This window comes from Engystomops pustulosus, chromosome 4, assembly GCF_040894005.1.
Source record: "Engystomops pustulosus chromosome 4, aEngPut4.maternal, whole genome shotgun sequence".
NCBI classification, from domain to species: Eukaryota; Metazoa; Chordata; class Amphibia; order Anura; family Leptodactylidae; genus Engystomops; species Engystomops pustulosus.
The window spans coordinates 74,190,038-74,215,835 of NC_092414.1; the positions used below are offsets into that span (position 1 = coordinate 74,190,038).

The 25,798-nt window shown below is 42.5% G+C and overlaps 1 protein-coding gene across 2 annotated transcripts; it reads left to right on the plus strand.

The window, feature by feature from the left end:
- The first annotated feature begins 1,809 nt into the window (after positions 1-1,809).
- B4GALT7 (beta-1,4-galactosyltransferase 7) lies at positions 1,810-25,423 on the plus strand. 2 transcript variants are annotated; one of them, XM_072146272.1, is made up of 6 exons: positions 1,810-1,910; positions 17,090-17,428; positions 18,755-18,980; positions 22,245-22,328; positions 24,475-24,579; positions 25,108-25,423. In XM_072146272.1, the coding sequence occupies exons 1-6, from the start codon at positions 1,852-1,854 to the stop codon at positions 25,261-25,263; spliced, it is 969 nt and encodes a 322-aa protein (XP_072002373.1). In that variant the 5' UTR covers positions 1,810-1,851; the 3' UTR covers positions 25,264-25,423. The 2 variants fall into 2 exon arrangements, with proteins under 2 accessions (XP_072002373.1, XP_072002374.1); XM_072146273.1 differs by lacking the exon at positions 1,810-1,910 and adding an exon at positions 13,041-13,536.
- Positions 25,424-25,798: the final 375 nt, after the last annotated feature.

Genomic DNA, 25,798 nt, shown 5'->3' on the forward strand with positions numbered 1-25,798 from the left:
CGCTCCCCGTGACGTCATCGGGGAGCGGCGATCCGTCACCATTACAGCCTCGGGTCTTCCTCAGATCCGAGGCAATCGGCACATTGTAATGAATGAGGAGGAAAATCCCCATATACTGCCATACTCTGGTATGGCAGTATATGGTAGGATTAATCAGACAACCTAGGGTTAAAGTACCCTAGGGAGTCTGAAAAATAGTAAAAATAAAGTTTAAAAAAAAATAATAATAAAAAAAACATAAAAATTCAAATCAGCCCCCTTTCCCTTGAACTGATATAAATAAACAGCAAAAATCATAAACACATTAGGTATCGCCGCGTCCGAAAATGCCCGATCTATCAAAATATAACTACGTTTAACCCCGTAATGGAAAATAGCGCCCAAAGTTGAAAATGGTATTTTTTTGCCATTTTAAAAAAATATAAAAAAATTCTATAAAAAGTGATCAAAGGGTTGTACAGTCCTAAAAATGATAACATTGAAAACGTCATCAAAAGTCGCAAAAAATTACACCACCCACAGTTCTGTATACCAAACTATAAAAAGGTTATTAGCACCAGAAGATGGCAAAATCACGAAATTTTTGTAAATGTATGAAAACATTATAAAACCTATGCAAATTTGGTATTCCCGAAATCGTACCAACCCAAAGAATAAAGTAGACATGTCATTTGGGGCGTACAGTGAAATCCGTATCCAAGCCAACAAGAATACGGCGCAAATGTGTTTTTTCAACAATTTCACTGCATTTGGAGTTTTTTTCCAGCTTCCCAGTACATGGCATGGAATATTAAATACCACACAAAAACGAAAAAGGGCATTGGCAGGAAGAATCCGACCATAGTCAAAAAATTTACGGTAGTGTCCAGTGGCAAAAATTGTAAACACCAGGACTGAGACAGGTAGGAATTATGTCTGTAAAATGCAGTATTTTTGTTCATAAGAGTGAATTAGAGAATGTGTTATTTTGTTATCCTGAGTATATTTAAGAATCTTGTCTTCGAGGAAATACCACTTTAAAGATAAAGGGGTTGGCCAGAAATAAGGAAGCTTACTAGGGTGGGCACAGTACCCTAATAGAGTCAACCATAGTGTGCTTTCCCTGATAAACTTTCCTGACACTGTGGTTGGTTTGTGAGTTCTAGCCACTGCCGGCCTATTATTGAAAGACTGACCACGCTCGCCTGTTTTAGCCCTAAGGGCTCATTCACACATCCTCCTTTAAAGATGGATGTCATATACGTACAAGATAGGTTCTGCAGGTTTGTTCTTAAGTTGAGTTTGTATGCAAGTCGGAACTGTATACTTTATTATTGTAACCCCAATCAAAATTTTTTTGGTCTCTGTGACAATTGGATTTTAAAAATGTTGGATTGTCATTAGAACCAGGATTAACAATAAAGCTTCATTGCAGACACCTGTGACCTATGAACTGTTATTGCTGTTTATTGTAGCCTGGGACTAAAGTACAGCAAATGACCAAAATCCAGTGGTCCGTTTGTAACTAGGGGTCGTATGTAAGTCAGGTGTTCTTAAGTAGGGGACCGCCTGTAGATGGAAAATAACACAGAAATAGTTATCAAACTGCTGAAATTTGGACATAGTCTTGGATGAAAAATATGCAGTTTTCTAAGCATGAATAGTGGACATGATAATGGACCCCATAATAAATCCCAATGAGTGAATCTCTGATCTAATGACTGACCAGAATGACGTCTGTGCTGCGGAACTGCATTCTCCTTGTGATACTTCCTGCTTGCACACTATTTATCGCTTAAGTTCAGGGCACAGGTCTGTAGAAATGAGATAAGGAGAGGTGTACAAATACCTTTACATATTTATCTGCCACAAATGAAATGCTTTCGCTGCTGGCTGGACAAAACAGAGCCGAATGAGAGTAACCGCACAAGGTGAGCCGTGTTCTCTATCTACAGTATAAAGTTTAATGGTTTATGTACGTATTCATTCAGGACATAGTCTATGGCAGTGATTTTCAACCTGTGTGCCGTGGCACACTAGTGTGCCGCGACACATGGTCAGGTGTCCCGCGGGGAAATTTCCCCAAACTATGGTGCCCCCTGTGTTTTTGTTACAATGTAGGAGACGTGTACAATAACACATGCGCAAGCTTTGAACCTCGTGCGACAAAATGACGCCACCAAGGCCGGCGCATCATCCTAAGAGTGGAGAGACTCCCGCATTTGCCCACCGCCAAGGTAATGCCCACCAATAATGCTGACTATATGAGCTTTTGTCTGAGTATATGAACTGTTGGCAAAATACTCAGCATATGAACTGGTACTTTTAGTACTCCAGCAGTATACTGCATATAACAATGAGAAATGTAACATGAGAAATACTATAGTCATGAGGCTGGAGTACTACAAGTACCAGCTCATATGCTGAGTATATGAGCTAGCACTTGTACTCTGGCCTCATGGCCATAGTACTTCTCATTGTACCCCTTTATTTTGCAGTATATGAGCCACAAAATAATCAGCACCATATACTAAAAACAGGGAGAGACTGAGAACTGTTGAGGAAGAGCTTCGTGTGTGTCTTTCCTCCATTCCTGCCAGGATATCCCTTTTGTGTTTATCTATATTATTAACTATATGTATAATATGACTGTTTTAGTGTCATTTTGTGCTATTTTGGTTGGTGGTGTGCCCCAGGATTTTCTAAGTATAAAAAGTGTGCCGCGGCTCAAAAAAGGTTGAAAATCACTGGTCTATGGGGCACTTTCATTGTAGTTTTTTTCTTAATTTCTAGTCTTCACCCCTTCCCTTGTCTTTTGCCTGCTTTGTTGCATTTATGATATGTACCTTTTTCGCTTTGATTTGTACCTTGCTGGGTGTTTTCTTTTTCTCAAATTCAGAGGCGCTGGCTTGTGTGGAACACTGAGAATAGTTAAATTTAAAACATTTTGACATTTTACAAAATTCATATGTTTGTATCTCCAGTTCTAAGGTGGCATATGCAAAGTCCAGGCCACACCTCACTTTCCCGGATAGCTGCAGTTTTCCTCCATTATGATTTTTAAAGCAAACCAACCATGAATGATTATTTTTTAGCTATGTTCACATATGCATAATACATTGCAGATATAGTAATTGTTTTTGCTGCAGTTTCTGTGAAAATGCACCCTGACACAGAAGGTACAAGTGAATAATACCTACAACATAAAAATGGAACTTGTTGAATCTGCTGCAAAGTATTAATTAAATTAAGCCAGTCCCCGGGTTACATACAAGATAGGGTCTGTAGGTTTGTTCTTAAGTTGAATTTTTTAATGTAAGTCGGAACTGTTTATTTTATAATTGTAATCCCAGCCAGAACTTTTTTGGTCTGTGTGAGAATTGGATTTTAAAAATGTTGGGTTGTCATAAGAACCAGGATTAACAATAAAGCTTCATTACAGACACCATTGTTACACCTAATCATTGTAGCCTAGGGCTAAAGTACAGTAAATTACCAATATGGCGTATGATAAATCTCCCGCAGTGAGTTCATATTAAAAGGCCAACTATATATTTTGCATTGTTTGAAGAATTGTTGTGAGGCAAATTTAGGCTACATGCACACAGCACATAGTATTATGCAGGACTATTGTTCATGTCCTGGCACATCTACCAAATATCTATTCTTATAGACTACCTGAGCCTACAATATGGGCAGGAATAGGACCTGCCCTATCTTTTTATGCCTGGACAGATGGCTCATGCATGCTAAGCCGTATGTATTGTGTGTATTGCACAATTTTTGCGTTTTGTCTCTGTGTTGCTTCCCTTTTTGTCTCTGCACCCACAAAAAACTGAAAGTTTTAACATTGCTTTGAAAACATAACACTTGTTTTCCCAGTCACATCAGTGAAAAAAAAAAACTGTCAGTTTTTTTACGGGCCCATAGACTTCTATTGACTTCTGTGATCTGCATCAGTGAAAAACAACGAACTGGTTTCACAATTTTTTTCCACGGATCAGTGAAAAAAAAGCCAATGCGAACACACCCATACTAATCAATGGCTCAGTGACGCATTCACTACAGATGTGAAAAACAACGCCAATGTGAAAGAGCCCTTAGTCTCCTGAATTGGTTACCCTGCCTCCAGATTCTGAAGACCATTCACTTTCTTTTCCTTTATTTCCCTGATGTTTTTCTCTAGAAGGCTTATGTGTCAGGTAATTTGTGCTTGCTCAAAAGCTCCATGAGATATGAAGGTCCCATTGTCGTCTCTAGATTATCTACAATTTTGGCCTTGAACAAGCCTCCTATGTGGATAGCAAATCACATTACACCTCCTGACACATAGGTCATTTCTTACTTTTGTGGGCAGAGTATTTGAAGAAGATGTGTGGGTTGAAATGTTTAACATTTTTAACATTAGATTGATATTTTACATGGTTTGAGTATATTTTCCACATAAGCACATTCTGGTTGCATGATCATAAATGTTTTAAAAAAATGTTTCAAGGCCATCAATCACCTTTTTCTTAAATGTTTGATGTTCTGCTTGTAAAGGATGATAGACTTCAAGTGGCTCATGTACAAATGTTGCATAGACCCTGACTGATATACAGGGCCAGATTAAAGGTCCTGTATATGATTATGATTACTGAATAGTCATAAGACAAAACTGTTACCAAATAAAAGTACCATAAGATCAATATCGCTACAATTTACAAATGATCCCTCGAAACTGACCCACAGGATTACCACAACATGACCAGTATTACCAATAATTTACCAACTATAAACTCCATTTACTGATGATCTTTACCGCCATATTGTTATTATACAAACACCACCGAGCACAGGGCAATATCACTACTGACACCTCTGTACTAGGCCCAAATAATATCATTACATCAGGATTATCACCACTACATAATGACTGGATAATAATGCAATGACTATATAATAACCTACACACAGACCAGTATGTACCAGCATATAGTGACCATACAGTACGGTAGTAGATACCAGTCCTGCACAGAGGCCGCAGTGTCATCCAATGACTTACAGGTGACGTCCCTGATGCTGTCTCCTCTCTTCTGTCTTATCTTCCAGGAGACTTCTTCCATCCATGACTCTCTGCGGGTTTATAAAACAGATATGGTTGGCATCGTCCCATATTCTCCTCACACCTGACCCTCACATATAAAACTGACCACACTGTACCCCCACATATATCATATATACCCCTCAAACCACAACTGATCACACTGTGCCTCCACATATATCATATATACCCCTCAAACCACAACTGATCACACTGTGCCTCCACATATATCATATATACCCCTCAAACCACAACTGATCACACTGTGCCCCCACATATATCATATATACCCCTCAAACCACAACTGATCACACTGTGCCCCCACATATATCATATATACCCCTCACACCACAACTGACCATACTGTGCCCCCACATATATCATATATACCCCTCACACCACAACTGACCACACTGTGCCCCCACATATATCATATATACCCCTCACACCACAACTGACCACAGTGTGCCCCCATATATATCATATATACCCCTCACACCACAACTGACCACACTGTGCCCCCACATATATCATATATACCCCTCACACCACAACTGACCACACTGTGCCCCCACATATATCATGTATACCCCTCACACCACAACTGACCACACTGTGCCCCCACATATATCATATATACCCCTCACACCATAACTGATCACACTGTACCCCCACAAATATCATATATACCCCTCACACCACAACTGACCACACTGTACCCCCACATATATCATATATACCCCTCACACCATAACTGATCACACTGTGCCCCCACATATATCATATATACCCCTCACACCACAACTAACCACACTGTGCCCCCACATATATCATATATACCCCTCACACCACAACTGTCCACACTGTGGCCTTATATATCATATATACCCCTCAAACCACAACTGATCACACTGTGCCCCCACATATATCATATATACCCCTCACACCGCAACTGACCACACTGTGCCCCCACATATATCATGTATACCCCTAACACAACTGACCACACTGTACCCTCAATATATCATATATACCCCTCACAATACAACTATCCACACTGTACCCCATATATATCATATGTATCCCTCACACCACAACTGACCACACTGTTCCCCATATATATCATATATACCCCTCACACCACAACTGACCACACTGTACCTGCCCCACACTGTGAAACTAAAAATACCACAGTTACTCACAGTATAATGTCACCTGGATAACAGAAATATGCCCCCCCAAAATATACCCCATAATAAAACCTCTGTGTCCCCTGCATATATTACTATACTACAGACCCTGAGTAATACTGTACCCCTAATTATATGTGTCACCCACCAATTACCCAATGGTTCCCCCATGACTTCATTTATATATTGCCCCGTTTAATGAATTAATTTACCTATTTATGGCCCTTTCTAATATACTGGGGTGCCACATGAATTTTAGAGGCTGGCCTCTAATATACTGTCCCCCCATTTAGTTATATTATATACAGCTCCCACCCTATGAACTATTTTACATGCTAGGCCTCACCCCCAATAAACTTCATACACTGGCTTCCTCTGTAAATTATTTTATATTCTGTACACTTCACTCTTTGGTTCAGTATGATCAAAAGGAAACTAAATTTATACAGGTTTTATTGAGTTTTAATACATTTAAAAAAATTAAAACCTCACCACGAATAAAAAGAGGTTTTGTCTTCTTCTGCCGCTAATAACTTTTTCATAGCATATATACTCGAGTATATGCCAAGTTTTTCAGCACAAAAAATGTGCTAAAAACTTCAAACTTGGCTTATACTGAAGTGAAGAGAAAAAAGAAAGTCAAAACTCACCTTTCCTGCGCCCCGCAGGTCTTCTCTTCTTCCATCGGCAGCGGCAGATCTGTACACGCTGCCGACGGAACAAGAGAAGACCTGCGGGGGACGCTGGAAAGGTGAGTTTTGACTTTCTTTTGCAGGACTTTCTTTTGCAGGAGCTGGCTATATACAGGGGCAGGAGCTGGCTATATACGGGGGCAGGAGCTGGCTATATACGGGGGCAGGAGCTGGCTATATACGGGGGCAGGAGCTGGCTATATACAGGGGCAGGAGCTGACTATATACAGGGGCAGCAGCTGGCTATATACAGGGGCAGCAGCTGGCTATATACAGGGGCAGGAGCTGGCTATATACAGGGGCAGCAGCTGGCTATATACAGGGGCAGCAGCTGGCTATATACAGGGGCAGGAGCTGGCAATATATAGGGGCAGCAGCTGGCTATAAACTGGGGCAGGAGCTGGCTATATACAGGGGCAGGAGCTGGCTATATATAGGGGCAGCATCTGGCTATATATAGGGGCAGCAGCTGGCTATAAACAGGGGCAGCAGCTGGCTATATACAGGGGCAGGAGCTGGCTATATTCAGGGGCCAGAGCTGGCTATATTCAGGGGCAGGAGCTGGCTATATACAGGGGCAGGAGCTGGCTATATACAGGGGCAGCAGCTGGCTATATACAGGGGCAGCAGCTGGCTATATACAGGGGCAGGAGCTGACTATATACAGGGGCAGCAGCTGGCTATATTCAGGGGCAGGAGCTGACTATATACAGGGGCAGCAGCTGGCTATATACAGGGGCAGCAGCTGGCTATATACAGGGGCAGCAGCTGGCTATATACAGGGGCAGGAGCTGACTATATACAGGGGCAGCAGCTGGCTATATTCAGGGGCAGCAGCTGGCTATATTCAGGGGCAGGAGCTGGCTATATTCAGGGGCAGGAGCTCGCTATATTCAGGGGCAGGAACTGGCTATATTCGGGGGCAGGAGCTGGCTATATTCGGGGGCAGCAGCTGGCTATATACGGGGGCAGGAGCTGGCTATATACAGGGGCAGGAGCTGACTTTATACAGGGGCAGCAGCTGGCTATATACAGGGGCAGCAGCTGGCTATATACAGGGGCAGCAGCTGGCTATATACGTGGGCATGAGCTGGCTATATACGTGGGCAGGAGCTGGCTATATACAAGGGCAGGAGCTGGCTATATACGTGGGAAGGATATATCGGGGCAGGAGCTGGCTATATACGTGGGAAGGATATATCGGGGCAGGAGCTGGCTATATTCGGGGGCAGGGGTAGGCTGTATAATGGGGAGGTGCTGGGTATATTTGGGGGCTGGCTGTCTATATAGGGGCAGGAGGAAGGCTATATACAGGAGCAGGAGGAGAGCTATATCAGGGGCAGGTGTTGGCTATATAAGGGTTGCCTTATACTTGAGTATATAAGGTACTGAGATGCGTGAGGAGTTATTTTTTGGTGGGATGAGGCGATGTTTTCATTGCTACCATTTTGAGGACTGTGAGGCCTTATGATCAGTTTTTATCACATTTTTTATTTTATGTAAAATGGTGTAAAAGTTGCATTTCGGACATTTGGGCGTTATTTTCCGTTATGTGGTTCAACACCAGCAATAACCATTTTTACATTTTGATAAATCAGATATTTTGAGATGCGGCGATTCCTAATGTGTTTGTGATTTTTACTGTTTAATAAATTAGTATCAGTTCTAGGGAAAGGGGGTGATTTATTTTTTTTACTATTTTTTTTAGAGTACTTTAACCCTAGATGGTCTGATTGTTCCTACCATATTCTGCAATACTATGGTATTGCAGTATATGGAATTTTTACACAGTATTCATTACAATGAGCCACTGGCACATTGTAACGAAACTGCAGATGCCATGCAGTCTTGACAAAGACCCAAGGCTGTCATGGCAACTAATCGCTGCCCCCCCCCCCCCCCATGACGTCCCAGGGAGTGAGTAATGATCAGAACAAAGATGGCGGCGCCAATGTGCCACCGTCCTTTAAATGTCGGCTTTAGCACCAATCGCGGGTATTAGTGGTGGGCGTTTGCTGCAGCAAACCCCACCTCTGTATTAAGAGGGCTCAACTCGTGAGCCCTCTTCATACAGGTCCCGCACCTCTGCTCCGTACATGTAAGCCTCAGAGCGTTGGGGAGTTAATATTGTACCCCCCAAACACACACTATTTACTATGCAGCCCCCCCCATAATTAACTAATATGCTGCCCCCCCCATAATTAACTATTTAATATGCTGCCCCCCATAGTTAACTATTTAATATGCTGCCCCCTATGATTAACTATTAAATATGCTGCCCCCTATGATTAACTATTTAATATGCTGCCCCCCCATAATTAACTATTTAATATGCTGCCCCCCCATAATTAACTATTTAATATGCTGCCCCCCCATAATTAACTATTTAATATGCTGCCCCCCATAGTTAACTATTTAATATGCTGCCCCCCTATGATTAACTATTTAATATGCTGCCCCCCCTATGATTAACTATTTAATGTGCTGTCCCCCATAATTAACTAATTAATTTGCCGCTCCCCCACAGTTAACTTTTTGATATGATGCCCTCCCCAATTAATTATTTTAAATATCCTGACCCCCACCATGTTTGAATGCTGTTTGATTTAAAAAAAAAAACAAAAAAAAAAACAACCTTATACTCACCTCGGGTCCCGCGTCTTCATTCTTCTTGCCGCGGGCGGACAGGAAGTGGTGCGCGGCCGTGTGATGACGTCATCACGCGGCCGCGCATCCAAGTTCCTGGAGCGATGTGCGCCGGGGTGGTCTTCCGACCACATCGCTCCAGTAATAGTGCTCGAGCGGCCGGAAACGGCCGCATCGAACACTATACAGGGACGGGCAGGAGCTTCCGGTCCGGACTGACGGAGGCCCCTGCCCGACTGCGGAGGCGAGTGTTGTGGCCCGCCGGGGCCCCAACAGCAGCATGAACATCGGCGCTATTGGAGCGCCAGGCCGGGGGCCCCCAACCAATAAAGCCATATCCGGGGGCCCGGCGCTAGCGCTCCAATAGCGCCAATGGTGATCCGGCTCTGCTGATATAGACAACAAGAATAGTTATCCAGTTAAACTGTATGGAATATGAAGGCCAATGTTTAAAGGTTCCTCTCAATTTTCTACTTTTATTTTTTAATACTTGTATGAAGCCGTAGTTATGAAAAAAGGTTCCGGAAATGTAGCTGCAGGAATCATGACTCAAGTGGGGCTGACAGCATTCTGACAATATGAGTCCTAACAGTTGACACTCAAAAGTTTGGTACTCAAAAGTACTTTATACGGTTAAAGGGGTTGTTCCCCCAGCCACACACCCACTATAGCCTAATACAGGCCTCAAACAGAGGCTGTAGCAGGTGCACTCTGTTGACGCTGTGTCACAATTGAGTCTCTGTAGACAGAGACCAGCAGTGACTGGGTGCGCCAGACTGAATGCTGGAGAGAGGCGTGTATAGCGTGTTTGCTATTTGTATACCCCCCTGGGGCCTATATAAAATAAACGTAATCCTGGACACTCCTTTAACTTTTCTGTTAGTATGTCTCTTCTAGGTCTCAGGACAGTCTAAATACACTGGAGATTAAAATTAAAGAACAACACATAATTTCTTAAATGTCAAGGTCATTGTGTAGCCCTATGTGAATGTATCCTATCTTAAGTAAAATGGCAGCATCTTAAGCTTATTTCATAAACTGTATATATTCTAAATCACAGAAAAAAATGTAAATGAGAAAGAAAACTGATCAAAATTGGAGAACAGTTTGACCCGAAGGTGTGTGTGCTGGGCTGTGTAGGGAAATTGGAGGTTACCAGGGCAGAACAGCTGGCAATAGCCAAAATCCTATATCAGGCTGCATTCACACTAGCGCAAGAGGGACGTATATACGGCCGACGTATATACGGCCGATATACGTCCCCCATAGACGGCAATGGGCGCGCAGCGCCCTACGGGAGTGGTACGGTGCCGCACACGTGTGGCTCCGTACCGCTCCATACCCCGTGAAAAAATAGGACATGTCCTATTTTTTCAGGGCATACAGCGCCGTGCGCCATGTATCCCTACGGAGAGGGATGAGCAGCGCTCTCCCCCTCCTCCTCTCCCCGCACGCTGCCGTGTGCCCGCCGTGCTACAGTACGGCGGGCACCGGCCGTGTGAATCCAGCCTCAGGTGTGGAAAAGGATAGCTTCACATAGCTCATTTCTTTAATTATCTGACAACCCCTATATAAAAAGCGGCCTGACTTTCCAGTTTTCACTGACTTTGCAAAAATAGTCTGCCGTTCTAAAGTGACTGAAACCCTCAGCAAGCAAATTGTCCTGATGAAGGCCAGATAATCAGCCATTGCAAGAGAAGTTGATCGTTCCAAGTCTGTGATTTGCAATTGTGATTCACAACATCACAAACTCATTCAAATCCCCAAGAAGGCTGCTCACCCTCTAAAGACAAATGAAAGAGAGGACAGGATAATGCAGAGAATCCCCATGGGCAATCCTTTCAACATTGCAGCTGGAAATGCTCATCTGTTCAGCACTGAAGAGGGTAAGAATCTGTGTTATCATACTGTGTCTCAACGTTTAACAGCATTTGATAATTATTTATTTATATAGCGCACGTAGATTATGAAGTGCTGCACAGAGCTTGCCAAATCAGTCCAGAGAAGTCAGTTAAAGGTGGTGGAGGAAGTGTCATGGTTTGGGGAATGTTTTCTGCAGTAGGAATTTTTACTCACATATGGCGACATGGCAGAGTGAATACAATTGTTTATCAGAACCGTCTTCAACAACACATGGTTCCTTCCTTGTGTTCTTCACTTAATCAGCCAGCAATTTTCATGCAGGACAATGTACCCTGTTACAAAGCAAAATAGGTAATGCAGTATCTTTATCTAAACCCAATAAAAAAAACCTCTGGAAAATCCTTGGTAACAATGGCCAAGAAACCCACAACAGTTACAGAACTGTAGAAGGGACGAGAGGAAGAGCTGATCAAAATCCCCCCAGAGCAGTGTGAGAGACTAGTGATGTCCAGTGGCCACATACGTTGGAACTGGTATATTGTATAATTGTCACTCTAGACAACATTTTCTTTTTATCCCATTGACATTGGATTTTCTTAATTTTTTTGCTGTCATGGGAACAAGGATTACCAATAAAACTTCATTACAGACACCTTACAGCTGATCATTGCAGCCTGGGACTAATGTAAAGCATCCAGAGAGTTTCCCTAGGTTACAGTGGGCAGAGAGTTCAGTCTGTAACTAGGGTTTGTATATAAGTCGGGTGTCCTTTAGTTGGGGGCAGCCTGTAATATGTTTGGGACATATTTACTGTATCTGTATAACATAGGGCTATAATTGCCAACTGTTTTAAATGTCTATATATATTTATCTTCTGAGAGACACAAACCGAAGGTTTGGTTCTGTACTGTATATGTGTATTGAGCTTAGCTCTGTCACTGAATATATCCGTATGTATCTAAAAAGCTTGAACCTGGTAACTTATGTAAGTAGTAAGCTTGGTTCTGGTATTAGATTTATGTAGAAAGCTTGTTTTTGGTACAATTTCTCAGTAATAGTTTATATGCTGGTATTATATCTATATCTATAACTGAGTTCTTGCTCTTTTGTGTTACTACACTATGTAGTAATCTTGGATCTGATAATGTATGAAAACTTCTTGGTTTTTGATACCATATCTGTTTAATAATCTTGTTTTGGTATGGTATGTAGACAGCATGGTTCTTGACAATAGTCCTGGCTATGTTGCGAATGTCCTGAATTTTTGGAAACAAGTGAGATTATTCTGTTCTAATGCTGGATGGTGGTGCTTGTGAAAACTGAAAGTGAGCATTCTCAAGTGAGTTGGCGCCCTCTTGTGGCTACTGATCACACCAGTAATAAAGATCCCCTTTAAGTCACCTCATTTCGTGGCTGGTATTCTGTTATTGTAATCCTACCCCCTGGATTAGTAATTGAGCTTTGCATCCTTTCACAGAAGTCAATGTTTATTCTTGTTTTTACCAGCATAAAACGCCAATGTAACTCCCCCTCATAAAATACAGTATATACATGTACCCTACAAAAATACCACCCCCTCTTCCCTCACTACTAGCGCCGGAACCTTTAAGACGAGGCTGTGTTACCTGGGCGGAACTAGTAGAGTGAGGGACCAGTGTGAAGCCAGCGTGTAACGGGGAGATCCGCTCCGCCGGGGGCTATGGTCCGTGCCCTGACTACGTAGGGTGTTATACAGCTGCTACTGTGCCCGGGTGTACAGTGCGGGACATGTGAGCGCTATACTCGGGCCTGGGGGAGCGCTTTTGTAGACGCACCCTAGTGACTTGTACTCCTGGGTGCTGTTTTATATGGCAGCTGAGTAGTTTTTATAGAGGATGTCATGCACTTTAGATATTAGAGATTGTATCCCTCTTTATAAGAAGGGGCTCTCTATGTGATTTATACACAGCCTGTAGGATGCTCTTATCTCTGGCCATAGATGGTTATGAGTATGTGAATTTATTGTACTACTAAGTTACACACAGAGATCAGAGATGTACCTGACGCGGAGGAGACCGGCCTTGTACCTGCGGGAGGACAGTAGGTGAGAACTATCTGCCCCTCATCTTTTATCCACTATGGACTGTGTTGGATATGTCGCAGCCTTCTGCGCCCGCACTGCCAAGACATCTGCTTTGTGATATCCTGGTGTAATCCGCATATAACTGAAACTCTGTTCACACTTGCATCATAACCGCAAAGTTTTACAATAATCCATTGACCTCTTGACTTTGTTGGGTCCGTCGGGGTTGCTTACCCTTTTAAATAGCACAGAATGCTATTGTCTACTGTATTAACACGTACTAAAAAATAGAAAAGGGTGGCATTGCATTTCATTATCTTAGTTATTCACTCTCTAAAAATGTTGTAAGAAGCTGCATTAAAATTTCAGTTTAATAGATGTTTTTCCTATAATTTAACAATTCTGCTGAATCTATTTTTAAAATGTGTATTGTTCCTCTGTTAGGAGGAGTCTAGCAAGTCGAGGTGGGCGGATACACACATACGAGTCCCGCATTTTGCTCACACCTCCTTGCCCTCCTTGCCATGTCATCCGACTGTCGGCTGAATTATAACACAAATGCCTTCGGCACATGCGCGGCTTTCTGCTTCCATGCATAGGCAGATGACGTAGGGCAAGGATGTGTGAGCAAGCTGCGGGCACATATCTATCCGCCCACATCGACTCGCTAGAATCTAAATAAATAAATGTTCATTTTTCCCTTTTCGGAGCAGCAATTTTTATTACCTGAAGAAAGGTTGCCCTTATGATATAAGGGCTCTAAGGGAACCAGCCTGCAACTTAATTTTTTCAAACAGGGGTGACAGGTTCCCTTTAACACTGTTAGAGATATTTTAGGTGAGCTTCTCCAAACCCCTCTGTAAGAGTTGTAGAGTGAATTCCAAATTGGTAATCAGTTAATACAGTGCTGGAATGAGATCTGTATTTGAAGACTCGAGTATCTTTTAAAAACAACTCGTACTTTATTAATCACCTCACGCGTGGTCCAGCTCCTTAGCATTTGCGTAAGCAGGACATTGCATTATACATTTTTATCTTAGTAATACAGAGAGGATGTTCTTGCCTTGTAAAAGTTACAAGAAGCTTGCTTATCAAATAACTTGTAGTGCTCATATTGTGCTGACTTTCTGGGAACAGTTGATAACTCCAAGAACACTGCAGAAGCTACACAAAATGGCTGACAGGGGTCAAAATGGATGCTGAGCACTAGCTATCACTAACACCACCCACATGTTCATAGTCAAATGGATGAAAACGTGTAGTAGACTGCGTTTTTTCATCATGCGTTATGTTGGAAAAAACTTGTACAAAGAGGTTATTAAAGGCTTTGTGGGTCGGATGCAACTGTAAGGCATCGATCCTCTGCTGAACCTAAACTGTGGCAGTTCCCTCAGTGATATAGCTGTTCACTTATGGAGGCTCCCTGAACATTGGCAGCAGCAACTCTCTGCCTTCTGTGTATTTTCACTCTCCCATTTTAATGGTAGGGGGTTGGGCTTTAACCACAGAATGTAACCTACATACGCTGATGTCACCCGTTGTAACACTACATTGGGAATTCTTGCCACGGATTTCTTAAGAAAAGATACAGATGTATTTTTAGAAATTCATGCATGAATTGCTGGGTATTAGAGGCTCCATCTACGCTAGTTGTACCTTTGTGTCTTGATTGGAGATGAGTGGACTCGGACTTTAGGTTCGGTGTCCTCTGTTCGCCATCCCTCCCTAAACCTCAACATGTTGCTTGAATTGGGCGTCTTTATGCCCCTAACAACTGACCATGGCAGTGATTGGCCAGATGCGGCCACCACGTCTCCACCTGGCCCATTACAGCCATGCCTAGTTGCTAGAGGTGTAAAGTTGCCTGATTGGCTGCTCTGTAGCCCATCAAGCTAAATATCCGGGTTGTGTGGAGCTCCCGAATGGAGGACACCTAAAGTTATGGTCCGCTCATCTCAAGTGTTGATGTATTTTTAACCCCTTAAGGACGCAGGGTTTTTCGGCTCATTTCTCGCTCTCCAACTTCAATTTTATTTTAACATGCCGTGTACTGCGAAGCTGAAAAAAAATTCCAAATGTGGAAAAATTGAAAGAAAACCCGCACGTGCGTCACGTTCTTGTGGGCTCAGTTTTTACGACTTTCACTCTTCGCTCCAAATAACACGCCTACTTTATTCTTTGGTTCGGTGCGATCGCGGTGATACCAAATTTATATAGGTTTTATTGTGTTTTAATACATTTTCAAAAATTAAACGAATGTGTACAAAAAAGTAAAAAAAATTTTTGCCATCTTCTGACGCTAATAACTTTTTCATACTTTGGCGCACGGAGATGTGTGCATTTTTTGCGAAATGAGGCAACGTTTTCATTGCTACCATTTTGAGGCCTGTGCGTCATTTTGATCATTTTTTATTTCATTTTTTATGTTATGTAAAAAGGTGTAAAAGTCGCATTTTGGACATTTGGGCGCCATTTCCCGCCTCGGAGGTCACCGCCGCCCGTAACCGGTTTTATATTTTGATAGATCGGGCATTTTGGGACGCGGCGATACCTAATATGTTTGTGTGATTTTTACTGTTTATTATGTTTTATATCCGTTCTAGGGAAAGGGGGGTGATTTGAACTTTTTATTAAATTTTTTTTTTTCACTATTTTTTAGACCATCTAGGGTACATTAACCCTAGATCGTCAGATCGCTCCTACCATATACTGCAATACTTCTGTATTGCAATATATGGCATTTTTGCAGCACATTCATTACAATGAGCCACTGGCTCATTGTAACGAATCTGCGGATGCCAGATAATCTCGGGTCAAACGTAGACCCGAGGCTACCATGGCAACCGATCACGGCCCCCACTGACGTTCGGGGGGCGCAGCGATCGTAATAAAGATGGCGGCGCCCGCGCGCCGCCATCTTTTAAACGCCGCCGGCGACTTTGCCGGCGGCGTTGAAAGGGTTGCAAGCACCGACCGCGGTTATTAGCGGTGGGGGTTTGCTGCAATATGCAACAACCCCCACCTCTGTATGAAGAGGACTCGGCCCGTGAGCCCTCTTCATACATCCCTTATACCTCTGCACCGTAGAGCTACGGCGCAGAGCGTTAAGGGGTTAAGAAAATAAAAATGAAGAAGCCAATATGGAGAGAGAATCCAATCAGTACACACTTTTGTACAAGAAATGTGAACATCACTACATTGTTGTGACATGTTTTTCAATCCTCTTACCTCATAACTATCTATCTAATTAATTGGAGACCTGTTCTCAGGCCAACAATATTGATGACCTAAGAACAGGTCCCAATTATTTAGATAGATATGAGGTTAAAGGCTGGAAAAACATATCACAACAATATAGCGATGTTCGCATGGCCTAGTGAAACACAACATGATCTTATAAACAGCTTATGCTCCCCCATGGAGTAGTAGTGACAAGTCCCCTGTATTGACTGGTTCTCCACTAAATGAATGTATTTCTATGTAACGGATAGTGCTTACATCACGTTTACACTGCATTAATTCCTGGCTTCAGCGGGCATGTTCTGTTCATCAATTAAATTTTTTTCTATTGTAGGTCGGGCCTTTTTCTTGGGATTCTGCCCAGAAAATGTAGCATCTTCAAGCTGTTTCTCACCTGCTTGCTGCTTGGTTTTCTCTCCATGCTCTGGCTGCAACTCAGCTGTACAGGCGATGTACGGAAGCAAGAAGATGTGCCCCCCAGGCAGTCCTGCCCACCTGCTCCTAGAACTGTGTATGAAGATCCCTCATGGGGTCCTCATCGTCTTGCTTTGCTTATTCCTTTTCGGGAACGATTTGAGGAACTCTTAAGCTTTGTCCCCCACATGCACCAGTATCTCTCGGAGAAAAAAATCCGGCACCGTATATTTGTCATTAACCAGTTGGATCATTACAGGTCTGTATTTTTCTTGGACAATGAGATGACATATTCATGAATGATTTTAAAAAGTTAGTTTGCAAATACATCTGTTTTTAATATATAACCCTTTTGAGTTCTTAGTAACTCTCTGCATTTCAAATTGCAGAAGCTGAGTAGAAACCATTACACCCCTATGAAATGTAAAATTAATTCCTATTTGGCCCTGACTACACGATTACAAGATTTTTTTTTTTTTTTTTTTATCCCCCTCCATTCTGCAAGGAGAATAATCATTGAATGGATGCTTTTTGACTTTAGCTTATGTTGCTGAATCGTCCACAGTTCCTTGATAAGGTTTAGCTGAGTAAGGCAAGCTGCACACCGACTGGGCACTTGATGTATTTTACCGTAAAATATATACCGTATATTCCGGCGTATAAGACGACCTGGTGTATAAGACGACCCCCCTACTTTCCTGTTAAAATATAGAGTTTAAGATATATTCGCCGTATAAGACTACCCCTTTTCCATACATACAGCACATACTGTAAGCAAATACACACATATAGCATACATTCATTAACTATACATACATATATAGGGACTTGCATATCTTGCAGTGGGGTGGGTCGGTTAGGAGGCATACTGCGAGCCTAGGAAGTGTGCTGGCCGGGCAGCAACTTGGTGAGTGGCCTTGGGAGCAGTGTGGAGAGCCGGAGGCTGCGGGACCAGGAAGCCTACCAGGCGGCCGAGGGACCGGAGAGCGTGCCGGGAGGCCGCGGTAGCAGCGTTGAGGGGTCCAAGGTAACGGCCGGGGGGCCACGTTGTATTACAACAGCTTCTCACATTTCCCGCAATCCACCGAAGCTCCGCTGCTACACTCCGGCCGGCGGTGACAGCTCATTGAGCGCTGGCGGCTCACAGAATATGACGTCAGCCGCGTGCCAACGTCATATTCTCTGCGACGCCGGCACCCACGGAGCTGTCACCGGCGGCCGGAGTGTAGCAGCGAAGCTTCGGTGGATTGCGGGAAAGGTGAGAAGAAACATTACCGGCGTATAAGACGACCCCAGACCAGACAGAAGATTTTTCAGTCTTCAAAAGTAAATAATTTAGTAAATTGGTAAAAAAAAAACCATAGGAATAGAAAGGCTGAAGATTACTGTTGTTTTTCAGACGCCACACAAGTTTGAGAAGTCTGTAAAATCTGCTGACTGCTTCTAATTTTTCCTTCTACATTTTATTACATTAAAAAAACTAAATTTTGTGTATAGATCATGCTGATCACAATTTTTTTTTTTTTTAGCATTACTAAATTTATCAATTGTATGTAATTTACTAACATATCTTGTTCCTTATCAGATTTAACAGGGCTTCATTGATAAATGTGGGCTTCTTGGAGAGTGGGAATGATACAGACTACATCGCTATGCATGATGTTGACCTGCTACCTCTTAACCCCAATCTGGACTATGGATTTCCAGAAAAGGGGCCATTTCACGTGGCGTCCCCAGAACTGCATCCCTTGTATCATTACAAGACCTACGTTGGAGGGATTTTACTACTTACCAAACAGCATTATGAACTGGTGAGTGTAATGTCAATGTTTTATTCTCCTTAAAGAGGACCTGTCACCGCCGAAAACCCATAGACCAAATGTGCCCCCCGTAATACTCCCACCAGATACAGGATCCGACCTCTTATATGGTAAGAGGTCGGATCGTTTTAAATCAATTTACTTCACATAAATTTAAAAAAAAAACTGCTAGGGAGAAAGGGGCTGGGGGGAGGATTATGGGGGGCACGTTTGGTCTGTGGGTTTTCCGCGGTGACAGGTCCTCTTTAAGTGCTATGTGGTTGCTAGAATTTCTTACGTTGAGCTGCATAGGTTCTTGTTATATGAACCCACCAAATTGCTTTTGGGTTTTTTGTTGCCCTAGAGATATTGTTTAGAGTCACTACCCAGATGCAGTGGTGGTCTCCTTCCATAGGCCTATACAGGCGGTCCCCTACTTAAGAACACCTGACTTACAGACGACCCTTAACTACAGATAGACCTCTCTGGCCAGTGGTGAAACTCTCTAGATCAGGGGTGTCAAACTCCTTTTCGACAAGGGCCACATCAGCTTTATGGTTGCCATAAAAGGGCCGATTGTCATTTTAGTACTGTAAAAATGTTGATACTTCTTAACAGTTAGATGAGCTGTTTAGTAGTTGCAGTAATACAGCAATAACATCACAATGAGCCCTTTGAGAACAACCAGAAAGCTGAACATATTGTTAAAAAAAAACCTATCAAAATACAAGCACATACAATTCAGCTATATTAAAATAAAGGTTTATGACTTGCCTATTTTGTTTTCTGACTTTTTCTCACAGGGGCAGCCCTGGCTAGCCCCCCCCCTCCCCCTTCACAGGGGCAGCCCTGGCTAGCCGCCCCCCTCCCAATAAACCAGGTACAGCAGCTACCTGTATTTATTGGAGCGTGGCACTGTTTCTATGCACTCTGCGGCAGTGCGGGTGTTAACTTCCGATGCACCGCGGTGGCAGGGATTGGAGTGGAGGTGAGAGGAAGCGGCGAGGTCAGCCAAAGCGCGGAAATGTCCAAGCCCGGCTGTTACGTTCATGCCTAATTACCGCAGAGCGGCGTACTTGCGCATGAACGTGAATGCAAGTGCGCTCTGTGGGAGTATTACTACTTTGAGCAGTAATTGAGATGTGGCAGTACACTTTGATCATTGTTTTGTGTAGTAATGTTCATGGTTCCTGTTTAATAGGCAGAATAATGAAGTGATGCTATTGAACTGGAGAACATGATGAGACAAGAAGATGCATAATAGACCATTGCTCATCAGTACAGGGGTAGTAATGCGTGTCAGGACTGTTCCTTCTGTGCATAGTCAGAACCTATAATAATTATAAGTTATACAACGTTCTTCTGTTCACTTTTATTGTCCTCTTTAACATGTTTTCATTGTATTCTTCCAACCCATAAAATAATGTGCCACGTAATGTGATTAAAAGTGCTATTAAAATTTGGTAATGATACCTTGGTGTTGGCCTGTAAATAAGTTGGTTACTGTGTGGGTCAATTCACACTTACATTTGTTTCAGAAATGTGGGAAACTGTCCCATTCACCTAAACATGGTTTTTCAGAAATGTCTAATGTTTTCACACTGAAATGATTGAAACCAACACCAAGGTTGACAAACTAGCTGGCCCAGTTCACATGAAAGAAAAGTTGGCATAATAGGGGTCTTATTGAGTAATAATTGTGCTAAAATATAACCTTTAATTCAAAACACATAGAACCGCACTAAAGTGTCATGTGTAAAATACCAAAAGTAATAATGTCAAATATTACCTTCTTGCAGAAGTATACACTCCGAGTTGTCTTAGCGAGCTAAAGCGTCCACTTATATGGATGGCCGGCACAAGCACTAAGACACTTTAATCCCTCTGAGGAGTAATTTGGCATATACAAGGGGCATGCTTAAGTTCAACAGGAACAGCTGTGGACTGCCCTTGTAAGGGCTGGAGTACAGGGGACCATATAGGGACAGGTGTTTCATGTGGTACCCACGATCTCCAGCCTGTGAGTATACCATTGTCTGAATCACGGTAAGCGTGACGTCACCTGAACACACTTAGACTCAAATTCGGACATTTTAGCTTGCTATACTTCTGCAAGAAGGTAATATTTGACATTTAATACTTTGCACATGACACTTTAGTGTGGTTTTGTGTTTTGAAATAAGTTCTATTTTAGTACAGTTATCACTCAATAAGACCCTTATTATGCAATTTTTCAGAATATTTAGAGAACGAACAATACTATTTGTTTGGCTTCTCTAAGGGTACGGTCACCCGTCGCGTTTAACGCATGCGTTTAAAAATGCATTGGAATATCTGAAGTGTGATTTGCCTACTTAAACAGCTGTTAACACGTGTTTACAAAACACAGCCGTTAAAGCATGCGTTAACATTAGTGTTTTGTAAAAGCAAGTGTTAATGTTAACACATGCATTAATGGCTCTGTTTTGTAAACACGTGTTAACAGCTGTTTAAGTAGGCAAATCACTCTTCAGCTATTCCAATGCGTTTTTAAACGCATGCGTTAAATGCGATGCGCGACCACACCCTAAAATAAAAGTGAGGCAAATATGTTAATTTTGACAAAGCCAGATAGCTTTGTCATATGTATGGGGGGGAGGCAGTGGTTAATTTACCATATTTTAAAGTTTTGTAGTATTGTATTTTCTAGATAAAATTTTAAAGTTGGAGTAATTTGAGAGAAATCTCAGGGACTGCAATCCCTACCCTCCCTGTCACAGTGGATGACCGCACAAGTCATACACCAGCTCCTGCCGGGCATGAAAATGCACTATAGCTTGCACGGCAGGAACTCTCAGCGCTGTCCACTTTGCTGCCGGGCCGGGTACACCCCCCTTCAGGCCCCTCCACTTTTACTTGGTGTGGAGGTGGTGTAAGGAGGACTCCCTGTAATTGTACGTCAGCAAGCCCTGATAAATCCTCCCCAATTGACTTATTGGGAAGATTTATCAGAGAGCAAAACTGTTCTAGTTGCTCAGGGGAACAATTGGAGCTTGGCTTTCATATTATAAACTTCTCTGGAAAATGAAAGCTGAGCCCTGATTGGTTGCCACACACAACTAGAATAGTTTGCTCTCAGACGCTTCTGATAAATCCCCCCCCCCCCATTAAGCTTGACTGAACCAAGCATCTGTGTGTGTATAGGTATTGAAAATGTCTGTTGACTGACAACTATTGATGATACATGAACACCTTTACTGTAATATTACATATGTTTTTTTTTTTTTTTTCATGCAGTGTAATGGAATGTCAAATCGATTTTGGGGATGGGGTCGGGAAGATGATGAGTTTTACAGAAGAATCAAAGGTGCTGGATTGCAGGTAGCAGAGCATTTCATTATTTTATGTCCTTCCAAACAAATTCTCTCTTCCCCCCCCCCCCCCCCCCCCCTTTCTTTTTGAATTTATTAGTCGCATGTCGTGTGTCCAGATCGGGCCCTTTCAATTGAATAGGGCTGAGCTGCATAAGCTGTACTATGTAGCATTGTGTGTGGTTTCTAGTGCAGTCTCTTTGATGACTTAGTCCCAGACAACAACTTAAAATATATGGGGCTTTGTTTTGTAATTTTTTTGGGTTGTATATTGCCTGTCATAGGTATTCTACATGGGACACATTACATGCCCGCTTTAGAGCCAGTGTTACAGAACTGCTGCCCCTCTGGCACACAGTCTTCCAACTAGTGGACTTCCTTGTGAAACAATCATATCCTATTTGGACAGGGCTGATTGTGTGATGTTTTAAAGCAGTGATTTTCAACCTGTGTGCCGCGACACATAGTTGAGTGTGCCGTGTGGAAAGTTCCCCCGAACCATGGTGTCCATGTGTACTGCTGCCACCGCGCCCCTGTGTTTCAGCCCCTATACTTGCCTACAAGCCCCGCGTCGGCGATCCGCCCATTTTCTGTAGCTCCTGCACTGCGCGGCCCATGTCACGTGACTGACGCGACCTGACGTCAGGTCACGTAAGTCACGTGACCAGAGGCGCGCGGTGCAGGAGCTACAGAAGGTGGGCGGATCGCCATTAGGAGTGAAGGTACGCGGAAGAAGACATCAAGGGTAAGTATATAAGGTTATTATTTGTATAGGGAAGGCAGCTAGGGTCTTTTTTTATTGGTATAGAGAGGCTGGGGCTTTTGATTAGTAAAGGGAGGCCGCTAGGGGCTCTTAATTAGTAAAGGGAGGCCGCTAGGGGCTCTTAATTAGTAAAGGGAGGCCGCTAGGGGCTCTTAATTAGTAAAGGGAGGCCGCTAGGGGCTCTTAATTAGTAAAGGGAGGCCGCTAGGGGCTCTTAATTAGTAAAGGGAGGCCGCTAGGGGCTCTTAATTAGTAAAGGGAGGCCGCTAGGGGCTCTTAATTAGTAAAGGGAGGCCGCTAGGGGCTCTTAATTAGTAAAGGGAGGCCGCTAGGGGCTCTTAATTAGTAAAGGGAGGCCGCTAGGGGCTCTTAATTAGTAAAGGGAGGCCGCTAGGGGCTCTTAATTAGTAAAGGGAGGCCGCTAGGGGCTCTTAATTAGTAAAGGGAGGCCGCTAGGGGCTCTTAATTAGTAAAGGGAGGCCGCTAGGGGCTCTTAATTAGTAAAGGGAGGCCGCTAGGGGCTCTTAATTAGTAAAGGGAGGCCGCTAGGGGCTCTTAATTAGTAAAGGGAGGCCTTTTATGACTGTTTTAATGTCATTTTGTGCTATTTTGGTTGGTATGAAAAGTGTGCCGCGGCTCAAAAAAGGTTGAAAATCACTGTTTTAAAGATACGCATTTAACAATACCAGCTTTGTTAGGCTTAGATTGAAGTGTATACCCTTATTGGTCTGTGCGGCCAGCATCCATTACTTGGTCAGTGTTTTAAACGAGGCTTTTTTTGTTTGTTTTTTTAAACTGTTCATCATTATGTATATATCCTGAAATACCCTTTATTTTAACCACATTTTCACATGTCCTCACCTATTGGTATGAACTACTGGTTCCTTATGCATTATGCAGCATGGTTATTGCCTAAATTCCATAAATAATTTTTTCTTTTGTTAGGGAGTTGCTAGTTATTCCATGTTTTAAAAGCTGCATCAAGCATTCTCGTTGAGACATTAACCTTTCAGCGCCACCGATTTTTATATAGGATTAGGATTCTGTAATCTGTAATTAAGCAATATATTCAAGTTTTTATTTTCGTAGAATTGCATGACCTCCTGACAATTAACACTCTGTCGCCATTATAACAATGCGTCTGCTCTGTATAATGCTAGGCCTCTTTTATATTGTGAACAAATTATAACTTGGAATTGGGTAATTACTGTTTTTGTCAACTCAGACAGAGACATTTGGTGATTTATGATCAGTTTATTTCACATTTGAAAATTTACCAACATCCTTGAGTTCTAATGGGTTACTTTTTGTTTTCGCCTCTTTTGGATGTGCTGATATAATTTTTTTATTTTTTTTGTATTGTCAAACTTCTGTTGTTTCTCTTTTATTTAAGCTATTTCGACCCACGGGAATCAGCACAGGATACCAAACCTTTCGGCACCTTCATGACCCTGCATGGAGGAAGCGTGATCAGAAAAGGATTGCTGCTCAGAAGCAGGTATAGTACTTGGCATTGTGCACTGAAGAATCCTACGTGAAAACGTGCATCCTAGAATAAGTCTAAAAAAGCTGAAAAGCACGAAGGTCAGGAGGATTCAGCTCTGTCAGATCCTCCTGACCGCGGTCTTTTGAGATCAGTTGAAGCACTAAAAAAGCCAACTGATCCTCTGCACTGCTTTTTCACTCTCCTGGCTGTTACAGACATTAGTATTACTGCTGGACCTGGAGTGATGTCAGAAGCATGTGTCTGCATCACAGCGAGGTCCTTAGACCTTTAACTTTGTGTGTGTGTTTATGTGTTTTTTTGTTTGTTCCCCCCCCCCCCCCCCCCCCAAAATCTGGGATGCAGGTTATAGTTAGATTTGTCTTCTAGTATGGGTAGGATAAGAGAATAATTACCATATTTTTCAAACTGGCAATTGTGAATCGGCCAGTTTTGGGGAAATGTGATTGTGTGGCTTGACTTGCCTACATTTTAGGCATTTTAGAATTTTTTATTTATTATTTTTTTAATAATGAATTCTAGGAGCAGTTCAAAGTGGACCGTGAAGGAGGGCTACACAGCGTTCAGTATCGCATTGAGTCCCGTACCGAAGTGTCCATTGGCGGTGCCCCATGTACAGTACTGAATGTCCTGCTGGAATGTGACTTGAATGAAACACCATGGTGTGCTTTTAACTGACCTTTTAAGGCATTTTATTTTTTCTTTTTAATGTTTTTTTTATTTTTAGTCTCTGGAAACAGAGGAATCCACCTGTACAATCAGAAGATGTACAGCTCTGTAGTTAGGAACGAACTGTAAGAAAATTTTATATATTGTAATAAAATTATGACCAATTTCATTTTATGTATTATGACGGCAAGAGTTATTTTATTCATATATAAAATGAATGTTTTTGGGGTTTTTTCAAAAACCTTCTACCAGTCTAAGAAAATGTACTCCAGAATTGTTCTACTAGAAGCAAAGCAAGTATTTAGTAAAACCGACTTGTCATGGGAAGGGAAGGGCCCTCTTTTTAAATACATTCACTTAGCACTAAAGCAATAACATTAGAAACATTTTGATAAAGTTGGCAAAAAAACATGAATACTGGGCTTATAAGTGGAAAGAGTGTTTTTGTAAGTGCTTTGAAAGTGCCTGTGTAGAGGCTAATGCACTATAGTAGTACAGGTGCAAATAGGCAGCGAACAACAAGTCATCCTCTCCTTGCCCGACG